The 14,537-nt window shown below is 44.8% G+C and overlaps 1 protein-coding gene across 2 annotated transcripts in view; it reads right to left on the reverse strand.

Moving 5' to 3' along the window:
* Nucleotides 1-1,775: 1,775 nt before the first annotated feature.
* The window catches only part of LOC102381573 (ficolin-1-like), a 41,163-nt gene continuing 28,401 nt past the window's right edge, over nt 1,776-14,537 (reverse strand). For both annotated transcript variants that reach the window (XM_025211207.1, XM_025211206.1), the window contains exons 3-12: nt 13,364-13,485; nt 11,305-11,470; nt 10,446-10,550; nt 9,827-9,880; nt 9,457-9,483; nt 7,093-7,128; nt 6,374-6,501; nt 4,433-4,562; nt 3,553-3,687; nt 1,776-2,537 (exon numbers count right to left, since the gene is read on the reverse strand). In XM_025211207.1, the coding sequence (XP_025066992.1) occupies nt 2,290-2,537; nt 3,553-3,687; nt 4,433-4,562; nt 6,374-6,501; nt 7,093-7,128; nt 9,457-9,483; nt 9,827-9,880; nt 10,446-10,550; nt 11,305-11,386 (945 nt within the window). In that variant the 5' untranslated portion in view covers nt 11,387-11,470; nt 13,364-13,485 and the 3' untranslated portion in view covers nt 1,776-2,289. The remainder of the gene's footprint in view (nt 2,538-3,552; nt 3,688-4,432; nt 4,563-6,373; nt 6,502-7,092; nt 7,129-9,456; nt 9,484-9,826; nt 9,881-10,445; nt 10,551-11,304; nt 11,471-13,363; nt 13,486-14,537) is intronic.

The following is a 14,537-nucleotide window of genomic DNA, read 5'->3' on the forward strand; positions in this document are numbered from 1 at the left end:
TCCCTTTCTTCTCTTGTTTGACAGGCCCTTTCTAAGCAGTGATAAGAAATCTTTACAGCTGCCACCTTAGTCCCCTCCTCCTGTTGTCTGCAATACAGCTGTTCCAGTTGAACTGATTATGGTGCAAATGCCCCAGCCGTGACTCAACCATGCCATAATGTGTTCAAATATTAGAGTAAGAGATGGAGTGAAACATCCTTAAAGCACGATTGTCACCGAACACTGGACAGTCAGAACAGGACAATGAGTCTGCATGAAGCATACTCCACAAAAGGCTTGTAAAAACAAAACACAGCAATTCAAGGACCTTAGCCATTATCCATCATCCTACAAGAAACTCCTCCTGTGAAAGAAATACATCTCATCTCTATTTTACAACACCCAGGTCAAGCTAGGAAACACTGAATGCGCAGTTACTTCCTCTAACCAAGCAGACAGAGCTCTGCTTAAACCCTATTCTCGCTCCTATTTACTTTAGCAAGAGTTCTGCCTCGGTCTGCCATGGGAGTGTATAAGGCCTTTATAGCTTCATAAAGCATAATGGCCCTGATTTGCCATTCACTTAAATCAGGAGCACCTCCAGAAATGTCACCAAGGTGGGGCCCCCAGGACAACAGCCCCAAGCACCAACTTGGGGGATTGGAGAAGGCACGGAGGCAGAAAAATCAAAGCCGCCACTGCAGAAGCGCAATCACAATCACACCAGCAACATCCAGAAGTCACCACTGCCCTGGGCCCTCAGCTGCCCTCTTATGCTTCTGAGTGACTCTACTGGAGGTCATAGAGGCCCACTGGAGTACAACCACTGAGAGTAAGAGAAGAGCAAGGCTTGCCATCCTTCCTACAACACTAGGAGACATTTTGGGGGCAGTGAAAATGTCTAGAGCAGGTGAAGCCAGGAATCATTTCAGCGCTCCTGTTACTTATGTCATCACTGTAGTCACATATGTCTGCTCCCAAATCTTGGACTGCAATGCAGCTGGCACAGGTAGCTGCCTTCTCTTGTACTTGCCACTGTAGCCAGCAAAATTATGTTACATTCTGGCATGGAAGTAGACTGTTCAATGGATCCAAGGCACCCAAAGCCAGGCAAGTTTTGATATTGAACAGTCTGGTATTTAGAATACCAGATGGCAATGATTCAGTTAATACTTGCTTTATGGACAGAGGCAGACAGAGCAGCCCAGGAGAAAGTTTGACTTTCAGCAAGGATAAAACCTGTGTGACATTGGTGGGAGCTATGGAAGAGCCAGTGCTTCTGGTGAGGGCAGAAGACAACACACTACAAAACGGTAGGGACATGAGCTGAAACAAGGTGATATAAGTTTTCTAAAGTGAATGTTGGTCAAAAAGCACCCTTCTTTAAGAGCATACATTTTTCATAAAACATTGTCAGCCTGGTTGTAATTTTGTGGTCCAAGAAAGAATTTGAAACATTTGTTTGTGCCATAGGCATCTCGCAGGGGGGACACAGAGGAGGAGGGGGGCACGTGCCTCCCCCTGAGATTGGCCACCACTGCCACTGGCGTCTGTGGGCGGTTGTCACTCACCACCCCTCCCTTCCCTCACCGCCGACTTCACAGCCGCTGCCTGAGAGCGCTCGCCACTCTCCACCACCCCCATGCTCCCCCACCGGTCTCTTGGGTGGTTCCCACTCGTCGCTGACACTACGACCTACAAATGGTGTCCCCCGGTCTCAGGAGACACCAGGTGTTCATAGTTTGTGCTGAACACTTTTAAAAAAAAAGACTGCAATGGATACTAAAGTTGTTTATGGAAAACTGTATTTCAGGTAGAAGGTAGTAAAGTCAGCAAACATTCAAGTACAAGAGGTTTGTTTGAGCCCTTATGAATTTAAGATTTTTGCAACAGCAGTTTTTTGTTTTTCAGCTCTTTCTAGTGTTTGCCTAATATGCCAACTCATGTCCCCTTATTGCCCTGAGTGGCTGGTGCACAAAGAGAACAGGTCATGTCTTACAGCTAAAGTTTGCTCCTTTTTCTCAGCAGGGACTGGTTGTGGCCATGGTGCCAAAGGTCATGGAGCCCTATCCCCAATGATGTCTCTAGTAAACAAATGATTGAAAGTGTTGCCTAGATCTAAACTTCCATAGAGATATAGATAGAAGAAAGACAAGCTGAGGTTTTTAAAAAGAATTAATTTTAGTAGATATCTCCAGCTAAGTATGCAGTAGTCTAGGTGATTGCTGCAATGTAAAGGCTAAGTATATTGGTCCTCCCATCTGGCTATACAGACCTAAATATAATTAGTGCATCTGCCTTCTTGACTGGCTATACAGGCCTAAATTTCATCTCTGACAGCTTGTAGGAGTACTTGTACCCCTTGCCTGTGTTCCAGTTTATGCCATCTGCATAGCTGTCATGGACTCCCTTCAAGTACAATCCATTCAGGTTAGACAAGTGACATTCCTTATACCACCAGGCCCCTTTATAGGATGTGGAGCAGTTCCCAGAATACAGGTCATGGTCACGATCCTTGGTTGAAAACGCCATGTCCTTATGGTAGGACAATGAGTCCCCTGTGGAAAAAGTTGGCTTATTTATTCCATGGTTTAAAAACTTATATTTCAGGTTCCCCAATCCCAGCTTGCAGTGGGGAAATCTCAGTTAGTAAGTCTCTCTTCACAGGCAAACAAAAACTCTGTGGGATACAGAAGAGAGGCTGCAGCTACATTAGGCCTTGAAGGAGGAAAAGCATTGACTAGGCCAATTCTGACACTCTGCGCTAGTATACATAATTTACAGAACAATCCATTGGGGTCAGTGGACCAAGTCTAGGGGGTACTGTGTTCAGCTTGTCCCATTGTAACAACGTGAAGTGAGCACAAGTCATCCCCAGCAGTTGTCTACAAACCTGTGGAGGACAAGCAGTGGGTCCACACATTGTGAAAGGTGTGTGTGGCAGACTCTGTCCATAAGTGAGTGTTTTCCTGCCTCCAAGAAACAGAAGTTCAGAGACCAGGTTTGTCTGAGAAGGGCTGGCCCATCCACATGATGACCTGTGCTACTAATGTCATGTACAGTTGATATTTCTCTGGGTGGTATCAAGTCTCTCACAGCTTCCAGGGCCTCTGCTACAGAGCTGAGACTACAACCTGGGAGTCCTGGAACACTCTGTGCTCAGGAACAGACTACACGGTGGAGCCACCCAGAGAAGACAGATGCTGGGAGCACTGGCAACTCGGTGAAATTTCATGGAACAGCTTTAGCACCAACAGAGCATATTTCTTTAGCAAACCCAATGTTTTAGTGACCCCAAAACAAAGTTTTCAGAATTTTTGGTTTGGCGGTAACTTTTAAGAATGATACCACCTTATAACTATATTCAGCTAGCCTCCATGTATAGAGACACTGGCACGGGACAGTTATTACTGCAGTATCACATATGTAACCTTCACCTCTCCCCCAATGTATAGCAATGTATCTGATAAAAATTTCATGTTGAAAATGGGATGGGGTTTAGATCAAGTACTTTTTTTTGGCTTTTTGTGTCTTCCATCACCTGCAAGAAGACAGGGCATGTTCAGAACCCACCTGCAGTGCCACCAACAAATTCACCAAGCATCAGCTTGTATTTCTCAGTCTCTCCAGCAATTCTGAAGGAGCTGTATTTGGCAAATTGATGATTGTTGTCAAAATCTCTGAGATCGATGCGAAGCTCATTTGTCCCTTTGGGAAAAGATTTTGAAACATTGGTTGGCATCTGCATTAGCATTTATTGTTATGAAACTTGACTCTTTTTAAAGGGATGCCTATAGACAGGAATCTGAGCACTGAACAGATAAAGTGCCTGTCCTGCCCCCATAAGTATTCAATCTAAGTGTTAGATGAGAAGCAACTGACATCAGAGGCAACAAAACTAGTATCACATGGTAACCATGAGATGATTAAGATTAGCATAATTTGAAACAGTGACAGTGCAACGTGAGCTCTTTTTTAGCTGTGCCATGGACATCTGCACCTGGGCTGTGTTCATAGGTTTTAAGGTCAATAGAGGGGGTATAAAAGACAATATCATTCAGTGATCCCTACAATTTGCTGGGAACTTTTATGAATCTAGTTTCCATCCACCAGCCTGGATCCCCAGGATCCAAAGTGCCATGAAATGTTTCACGAAGGGAGGATAATTTGTAATATTATTCTATCTGCAGCTGCCTTTACTGTCCTTCCATGAGTAGCCACTAGAGAACAAATGGTTCTCTGTGAATCATTACTGAAGGCAGCACAGTGTTATCTGTTTTGCTAGCTTTGTCTGACATGACTGTGTTGTAAGGCACAAGCAGCTGTGCAAAAGCAGAGCCTCCACTACCAGTCCATACAGCTCTACCTTCTGTACTCAAGGGAAAATAATAGGAACTAGATTGGTGAAGAAGGGTCTTATAAACTACGTTAAAAAAATCAGTATGGTCTTTACCAAGAGATGTTAACAGATGGATATTGTCATTCCCCAGCCAGAATTCAGACAGTTGACTGCCAAAACCTTGTTTGTATGAATTCCAATCACGGAAAAAATCCACTAAGCCATCCACTCGTTTCTGGAAAACCTGTGGAGAAACGCATCTTTTTCGGTAACAAATCTCACATTGTCTGTCATGCTATGCAGAGCAGGAAAATGGATAGGGATTGTGGCAGGGCCAGGGTTGAGTGGTGCTGTAGCACATAGGTGCTGACTTTGTTTTTTGCCAGTGGGTGCTTGCAGGAGTAAAAAAAACCCAACCAAAAAACCAACAAAAATCTGACAAAGTGGTGCCAAGCCCCATGCATGCTTAGAATAGGTAGCACACTACTTTAACCTGGCTCTGCAGCATCCATAAAGATTGGGCGTTTTAGTGGGGCTTTTTGGTGCTGTTATGTAATAGCTGATTGAATCAGCTTTAGCTAAAAGCACCAAATAGCCCTGCTGAGGCACCTGATCTTTACAGACACTGCAGAGCCAAGTTGAAGTAATACACCGATTCCTCTGGTAAAGCGTGTTTTGGGTTTTTTTTTAATGTCTACAAGCGTGGCTCCCTGGGTGCTGAGCACCTGCTAATTTTTTTCAGTGGGTGCTTGAGCCCCGGAGCATCCATGGAGTCAGTGTCTATGCTGAAATGCCCTCTTGGGATCACCCAGCTCCTGCCTCCTCCACTCACTTGGTCCCGTCCCCCTCGCTCATCTGCCACGCCTTGATGTTGTTTGGAAGAAAGAGGTTGGGAGGCTGCCCAAGGCCCAGAGGGACCCCGGGCCACTATCAAGTCACTCTCTACTAGTGTCTTCAGATACCAGATGCCTTCTGAGCTGTGTTCATGGTCTCCCGCCTCCCCTATAGCCATGCCCATGCCTTGCAGGTGTTACTGGCCATCATCACAGTGGAGCTGTTTACTCCACTCACTATATGGACCTTCAGGCCTCAGAGTCCTTGTAGGAAACTGAGCCCTCCTGGTCTTGGCTCCTTTTATCTAGCTGAGCTCTCTTGCCTTAGGCCTCCTGCCTGGGCCTTGGCTTCTGGGCCCAGCCCTGTAGGTTGTCGCTGGCCTGGGTTGTTTATGGCCCTGGCAGGGTCCATGCCTCTGTGCCTTTCTTGTCACTAATATCCCTGTCACCTAAGGGGGTTCAGAGCTTGGCGCGCCCCTCAAGGCACTGCACCCCACCACATGGCCTCTTCTCTCCTTTTGTAGCCATGCCTGGTCCTCCGGTTTTATTCAGAACATAAATGCAAGCTGCCACTTCAAACCAAACCTCTCTTATCCTGGGTAAACAAACATAAAAAACCAAGCTATCGCTGGAAACAAATACTTTCCACCACTGCGCATGAACGCCAGAGCATCTTCCCCTGAGTTCTCGCCACCCTGCCCAAAGTGTCCCGGCTCCTGCCAGGCTTCTCAAGCAGCTGCTCACTCTCTCTCCCTCTCCCCCTGCAGATCTCAGTTCCCAGCAAGCCCCCTGCCTCCCAGGCATCCCCCTTATATATCCTCCAGGTGCCCCCTTTTTTGAGTCAGGTGAGTCATTGGCTCACACAAGTGTTTTCCCTTAGGGCCAATGAGCTGCTCCGTCCTCCCTGCTGCCCCTTAAGACCTTTCTTGGCTGCTTGTTTTCTTGCGTTGCAAACTAGTCAGCTGCATTTGTCCCTTTTCAGTAATGGGAGCCTCTGGCTCCCTGTGACAGGACCCATAAATTATTTGCTCACACATTAAGTAGGGTTGACTTGCTCTTATGTGGAGGCTTGTTCCCCACTATGAGGGACACTACTAAGTTTGTTATTCATGAGCTTTGTTTTAGGACTTATTTATATAGTATTGTAAGTGCTATTCACTAGGTTTTATAGCATTTACAGTAACATGTCTGATAAGGTTCATTATTCTTATTTCTTACTTACAATCCATCCTCCACCATCTGTGTCCATGTCACACAATACAGTCAGGGGATTACAGTGCTGAGGATAAATGGTATACCAGCCACTTAAAAGCTTTCCTTTGGCTAACAGCTCCTTGCAGTTTCTTGACCCTGGACAAGCAAAGAATTTCAAACATAAATAAGTTATAAAATGCTCTTTTGGGCAGAAGATCTATAGACTGATCTAAGTTATGCGGAAGGAGGAACCAGGCCTGACCCAGACTGAAGTGGGGGAGAGGGGTCCCTTTGCCTCACTTCTTCCAAACCCATAGACCATCCAGACCTGAGAGTCTGTTCCAGTCCATCTTAAGAGGTCATGGAGGTGAACACTACCACTTGAAGTGCCTGTGAAGCCATCTCAAAGAGTGCAAGTTGAAAAGGCATCTAGTTATGAACGATAAATGATGCCGTACAACTTTGGGTGAGCAATCAGAGGAAATACCAAATACTCACAGGAAACAGTTTGCAAGTGAACCTATTAGCTGTAATGTGCCTGCTCAAAAGAGTCTTTGACCATCTGTTAGTAGCAAACTGAGTAGTAGAAAATAAAAATATCCTTTTGCATGTAGTTTGCAAAGAGAGAAAGGGCTAAGTTACCGCTTTGTTCAATGAAAGTTGTTTGTCCAGCTTTAATGGGATCTCAGGGCTGGATTCCCTGGAGAGCCTGGGATGGTGTTATTAATCATTCCAAGAGGTACTCACCTGCTGTGCACTGTATATTGTCCAGCTCTTCTTTCCCTGATAATGAAAAGAAACCATATGGAAGTGAAATGAAACCAGAAAATCTTGTCAGTAGTAAAAGTAGAAATAGGAAAGTATAGGGTAATCTGAAAATACACCAGACAGGTTTGCCACATATTTTTTAAAGTTCTGGCTGTAAAATGTATCTCCAAGATAAGAGAGGGTCCAATTCAGCAAAACAAGTAAATACACATATACTTTACAGTATATGCTAGTGCCCCAATGTCCTAATTCCAGTATGTGCTAGGACTAAAGCACATGCATGTTCTCAAACTGTTTCCTAAGTAAGGACAGATCTTTTGCACCAGAGAATTGGTACTGTATTGTTTGAGACAGGGTCGTTGTCTTACACATGGTGTCACTTCCATTCTAAGGACAGATTTCAAAGGACAGATTAAAAATTCAAGCAACTTCAGTCATATTTAGTATGAATATAAGGGGGTGTAGACCATTTAAGCTTCTAGAACAGGGGTCAGCAAGCCCCGGCATGCATGCCAGAGCATGGCATGTGAGGTGATTTTGCCTGGCACACCACAGCTGCACTGGGCTCTGAAACCCCGGGTGGGCTGTGCGGTGACGATGGTTGCAGGTGTGCCACCATGTAGATGGCTGGGGAGGGGCCGAGGTTGCACTGTCCCTGGCCTCTCCCTGACCATCCACCCTGAGGCATGCATGCAGCCACCCAGCAACAATGATCAGACCCCTTTCAGCCCCTGGCACACCAATTTGAGGCATGGCTCAAGGTTGGGGTGTTTTTGACACTCCGGCCAAAAATGTTGCTGATTCCTGTTCTAGCAGGTGCAGCTAGTGCTGGCTGAGGAGGCGCAAATGGAGAAGATCAGGGCACTGAATGGATCCCTAGTTGGGAGGCTTGATGTCTGGAAGAGAGAAAAGGACTGTTTGTTTAATAGCCTGAGGGGAGAAAGACTATTGGTTTTTGTTTAAATTTCCTTCAACGAGGATAGCAGGCGGGGGTCCCCCATGCTCTTGAGGTTAAGAATAAAGGACCTGTTTCAGAACTTGAAAAGACATGTGGCTGTGACTCCAGCAAGACAAGCTAGCAGAGGGTACTGTTAGCTCACACAACATCCCTGACATCCTAGCATGAAGTGGGCCCAAAAGTTTTACCAAACCCTTTTAATCTGTTGGTTCTGAAATACAGCAGTATATTTAGATATTGAGACACCTGCTTGACCAGGGAAATGCATAAAAAGAGCCTCAGCATAAAATGTTTTGAACCAAAACCCAATGAGCTTGTGGTTAAAATATTTTGAGGAATAAGTTTAGCTTTATATGGAAAGCAGAACTTTTTGCAAAAGTGATTTTTCAAGCCATGTTTCTGCCAAGAAAACTGCCAGTAGGATGTTTTTAACAAGCCCTGCCTGGGAGGGGGGTAGAGAAAACAGGATCTCATACCCTTTCCCATCCTTGAACAATTGCAGACCAAGATTCTTAGCTAGTGCTTCAGTATGTCCAGGGGGCAGGAGTACCTGCTGCACCAACTCTACAGCAACACTGTCAGAAAGAACTCCACTGCACCCAGCATAAATACTAGCAATGCAGCAGGTGATAAAAGAGGTATACATAGGAATATAGAACTGGAATGGACCTCCAGAGCCATCAAGTCCAGTCTCATATGTTCATATGCTACTATTAACCAAAGGGACTCCCAAATCACTACTTCAAATCCTCATCCATAACTACAGCTATCCACATCTCTGACCCGAGACATCTCTGTAGGTCCAAGAAATGAGTCTATACATAGCATATACTGCACATGGTTTCCGTACTCTCAGGTGAGACTTCTATTTATAAGGCTAGGATGTGATCCTTCTTGTGCTACATTCAGAATTGATTTAAGTGAGGGCTGTGCTTATAGTTAGGAGGGTTACACTGCACACTACCAGCCCTATATTAGGCCCAGAGTGCTGATTCAAGTGACCATGGGAGAATCAGTCAAATGAAGCATAAATTTGTATAAAAAGGCAGTAACAGGAGGAGGTCATTTATTTTAATAGGACATTTCATTGCCAATATCTGAGAAGCATGAGTGTTAAAGGAATGTAACTTCTACTGGGATAGCCAGATCTACAAGTTTCACTTACAAAAGCTTTCTCCAACACAGAAGGTCATCAGATACAGATGTAGATGTTGCGACATTGGCTGCATATTGCTGTAAGTCATTTTGCTCTTCAGACACCTCAATATATATGGGAATAACTGTAAGCTCATATATGAGCATGTATGCAAAGTTCCTGAGCTACTTGTGTTTAGCACTTTTGAAAGGAATCCAAAGTCATTGTCTCAGTAGGCAGCAGTACTCACCTATTGTCCCAGGGTCTCCTTTATCACCTAAGGGAAAAACACAAAGTTAAGCGTTTGTTTTGCTTGGAGATCATGCCCTTGATCAGAACCCTTTCTTCAGCATCCATGTGGGGGTATTTTGGAAGACTTATTGGTGTACAGGTCTTGCATGAGTCCATTAAACTGGTCATACCCAGAACTTATGGGGTGCCTTGATCTTGTGTTTGGCCACTCCATAAGGGAAACTTTTCCCCTTTGTGCATCCCTGCATTGGTTCAAGAAAACAGTCCCATTGCCATCATTAGCTCATTGTAAAAATACTTAAGATAAAGGCAGAGATGCATGCATTTTGCAAAGAGTATACACTCATGCAGTATGGAACTGCTGGTACCTTTCTTCCCAGCTGGTCCCATCACTCCAGGGATGCCCTGAGGTCCTGGTTTTCCTAAAAGCACAAAAACTGAGACTTAATCTTTTACAAAGACTTTGTACTCATGTCCCACAACCCAGGGAGAAAATGACTCTTTGGCACCTAAAGCCAAACAGCAGACCCAGGTTAGCCTTTTTGAGAATTCAGTCAAAATCCTAGGCTGACCTCTCATCTAAGAATCTTCAACTCTGTGACAAATACTAATGAAATAACCCTTCCAACAGCGTGGGGAGGCAACTCTAATCACCTCAAGAAGGAAAACTGGGGCACAAAAGGGAAACTGGGACATAAAGAGAATGCAATTTAGTTCATATCATGCAAGAAGTCAGTGACAGAGATATCAGATCTTTCAATTCGCACTCCCATGCTCCAAAGGGAAGCAATTCAGAGCTCCAGTGAGGTTCTCACCAGGGCTTTCCCTGGCAACTAGTGTTTCAGGGAGGTTTTCTGTTTTTATAATGGGGTCCAGCAGGGATCTCCTAAAGTTCGATTTTTATCATGCGTGTAATTCAAATGTATTCAAAGCATATTTCCATTTCATTCCTGAAAACACATATCTGCTCACCCTCTAAGTACATACCTATCATCCCTTGATCTCCTTTGGGACCAGGAGGTCCAGGAATCCCAAGACATTCCTGAAGCACGGCGAGTTTGTCAGAACTGCTGAGACCCGTTATTTTGAGCTCTGTGGAAAGAAATGAATCAGTGAGCAACTCTGGGAGTTGTTTTGAGGTCTGAGAAGTCCTGGAATAATAGAGAAGAGTCAACTAAGGGATTTGGAAACTAGTCGTTTAAATGTATTGGCATTATGACAACACATAGGAGTTGCAGTCACAGACTAGATCTTATTGTGTTAAGTTCTCTATAACACTGAATAAAGAGAGAGTAAAAATCCAAGTAAACAACTATAATTCTCATGTTCAGAAAACAGGAGATACTGTCACATGTTCAAATGAGGAAAATGCTTTTTGAGTGTTTGCAAGAAAAAATTTGGTCACTGCATTCTTTCTTTCTTTTTTATTTTATTTGGATGTTAAGGAAAATAACCTTAACTAGATTAACAATGATTTTTAAAGCGTAAGACAGAATTTCAAGACTGGGTTAGTAAAAAGACATTATGTAGCCAATGACCTGTTAATCACAAGATGCAGGATGATTTCACCCCAGTGTATTATGATAAACAGCATTTTAGAGAGAGAGTTTCTGAAAGCACTGTAGAAAGCTCAGAAGCTAGAACATAAGCCTCAACTGCACAATTTCCCAGTTAAATTCATGTTTGAAATATTTTTTTACAAGATGTGGGTGCATAGTATTTATAATAGAAAAAGTATTTTACAGATATGCTCATAGTCCCAGAAAACCCACTTGCAGTAGGTGGATTCATCAGGTCCCAGGGCTGCAGAATATGAACAGTTACAACAGGTTTGTCTCTCACTCACCGGGGCAGGTGTTCTGAGCCATGCACACGGTTGCTGCTAGACAGAGCAAAGTGGTGAAGGCTTGCTGGGCATCTTCCACCATAGTTGGGGCTGGATTCTACAGTGGCACCTCCACTTGTCTTCTCATCCACCTCTTCTCTGTGCTAGCAGGTGACAAGTTGTGAACCTTTTATACATTTAACACAAAAGGGAAAACTATGTCAAGTCCTGGTAGAACTTGTGTTCACCTTTCTTGTTTTTGCACTTTATCATAACTTCTACCCAACACAAAAGCCAGGATTCAGCCTCTTCAGGTTTTTCCAGAAACCATTACATAATGGTACACCTCAGCAAGAGCTAAGCACACATTCATCTTCCTAGACAGTTTCCAACTCTATTATGTTCACCTCTTTGAAGCTTGCCCTTACAAACCTGGCTGACAGCTGGGGCAGGAGTCATAAAATAGGAAAAACAGTGTTCACATCATCTTGTTTACTCTTTTCTGCCCAGTGTGTAGCTGGATTACTCTCACATCTCTGTCCCTTTCTCAAAAGCATTCTTCAATTTTCAGATAGTTCTGCTGAGTCCCGGTTCTTTCTTTTTCTGCCAGCAGACTTCCACTTACGAGCACCCCAAGGGCCTTTGTCTTCAGGCCCAGCAATCGCACTCCCATTAATGACTGCTAGAGTGTAGAAAGTATCTGGCTTGCTGAGATGAAGGAAGTCTGGGCACAGAGACTCAGGTAACTGTTGGCTTAGAAATGGTATTTAAAGGTTTGTTTTTTGGAATTGGCTTATAGGCATAGCTATATATATATATATTAAAGGGGTTCAAGATAGGCAGCAGGGGTTAATTGATTTTTAAGAAGCTTGGGTCTCACACACAGTTTCTCACAGCCCTGAAGGCAGACAGGCAGTCTAGCACAACAAGGCCAACGGATGGACAGAGCCTGAGAATTGAAGGGGAATATACCATACTGTCTAATAAACAAGGCGAACAAGGCTGGGAACCAAGAGAGTAAGTACCATACTGCCCATAACACAAGATAAGTGGCATCAGCTGTAAGGCCTCAAAGCAGAGGGGTCCTGAGTCCCGGTTTTGGGGGAACAGACCAAATTAGGACCAGAAAGCTACGTGGACATGTGGCCACAGAGAGACAACCAACCAGAGATAGCCATGGATGAAGAGTCATCAGAAGTCATCAGAAGGGAAGAACAATACAAAAACAGACTTGAGGGTAACAAAGGGTCCCTCCCAGCCCCTTCCTTTGTCTTTCCTTCCCCACTCCTTCTCCTCCCCAAGAGGGGTCCCTGTCCCCATTCCACGGGAAGAGTCCCGGAGGCCCCCACGGACAGGAGGCATATGACCAGCCCATCTCATGCACCCCACTGGAGGGGGAAAGTGGGCCTCAGCCCCCAGACTGCTGATATGCTGACACCTAAGAGAAAGAGCCTGAGAGTGAACACTGCATCCTGAGCAGATGTACTCTGACTGTGATGACAGCCTGAGGATTTGGTAGATATATAGAATTGCTAGATTGTTTGTATTGCTTCTTTTCTGTTATCACTGTGTATCAATCAATTTGCCTATTATCGAATGGAAAGGTTGTGGTTGGTCTGAAAGTGGGGGGTGGGTCCTGCCCCACCCCTCCGAGAACAAGGTATCTAGGTCTTAAATCCAGAGCCAACAGTAACACTATGGAAGATCCTGGGTGCTATACAGAGGAGGACAGCAAGAAGGAAACCTAAATAACCTCACCAGTCCACTCTGACAGTAGCCCTAATATGGCTCTACAGCTTCATGTGCCATGCATGAAGGGCCCTCATTCTCTACACAAAAAATTACCAACAGCCCTTGAAAAAACAAGGTACTGGAGCATAGCAGAGGAGATCAAGAATTAACTGTGTGCTTTGTTTCAATTATGCAAGCTACAAAGCTGAGTAAACAGCTTCTTGATTGAATTTCCATCTTATCTATTTGCAAAGTACAACCCCAATAGGAAGGAGCCAATCCAGCTGGCAGGGCAGAAACTTGTTGCACTAGAACATAGTAGGTGAGATTCAATATGCTTAATTCTTACCAGCCTCTTCTAAATTCTCCATCCATCACATCACATGTTCATAGCAGTGAAGTTGTAGGAATAGATGGAGTCTGCTCTGTTCAGGATTTGCTCTCCAGCTAACAGATCTTTGTTCCTGAGGACTATCAAAATGCAAGTCAGTGCAAGACAGACAAAGCCTTCATTTAGCTACAATTATGGTTACTTAAGCTGAGAAACAGAGAAGGTAGAGCTGAAAGACTGTTATTCCCAGGGAACCTCCCATATTTCATAGATTTCATAGATTTCATAGACATTAGGGCTGGAAGGGACCTCGGAAGATCATCAAGTCCAGTCCCCTGCCCAAAGGGCAGGAAGTCAGCTGGGTTCATAGGATCCCAGCAAGATAAGCATCCAGTTTCATCTTGAAGGTGTTCAATGAAGGCTCTTGAACCACCTCTGGTGGCAGGCTGTTCCAGACCTTGGGGGCTCGGACAGTAAAGAAATTCTTCCTTATGTCCAGCCTGAAACGGTCTTGAAGTAGTTTGTGACCATTCGACCTCGTCATCCCTTGGGGCGCTCTGGTGAACAAACGTTCCCCCAGATACTGGTGGTCACCTCTGATAAACTTGTAGGTGGCCATCAGATCACCCCTGAGCCTGCGCTTTTCCAGGCTAAAGAGCCCCAGGGCTCTCAGCCTGTCATCGTAGGGTCTGCTTCCCTGACCTCTGATCGTGCGCGTGGCTCTTCTCTGGACTCTCTCAAGCTTCTCCACATCCTTTTTGAATTGTGGAGCCCAAAACTGGATGCAGTACTCCAGCTGCGGCCTCACTAAGGCCGAGTACAGGGGGAGAATGACGTCCCGGGATTTGCTTGAGAAGCATCTATGGATGCAAGCCAGCGTTTTGGTTGCTTTACTAGCCACCGCATCGCATTGCAGGCTCATGTTCATCTTGTGGGATGAACATTGTGGGGCCAGATTGGAAACCAGACCAAGATATGATCTCTATCCGCGCCTATCGAGAATATATCCCCCGAGGATTGAGAGATGCTGTGAAAAAACCTCAGAGTTTTAGTGAGGTGTATGAGGTCCAACAGGAGACGAATGAGACCCCGAGTGCTTTCTTAGAAAGAATTTTCACTACTTTCAGACAATATACTCGTGAGGACCCGGAGGATGCATCGAACGCTCGCGTGGTAAATATGATTTTTATAG

Source organism: Alligator sinensis, unplaced genomic scaffold (genome assembly GCF_000455745.1).
Source record: "Alligator sinensis unplaced genomic scaffold, ASM45574v1 scaffold323_2, whole genome shotgun sequence".
Lineage (NCBI taxonomy): Eukaryota > Metazoa > Chordata > Crocodylia > Alligatoridae > Alligator > Alligator sinensis.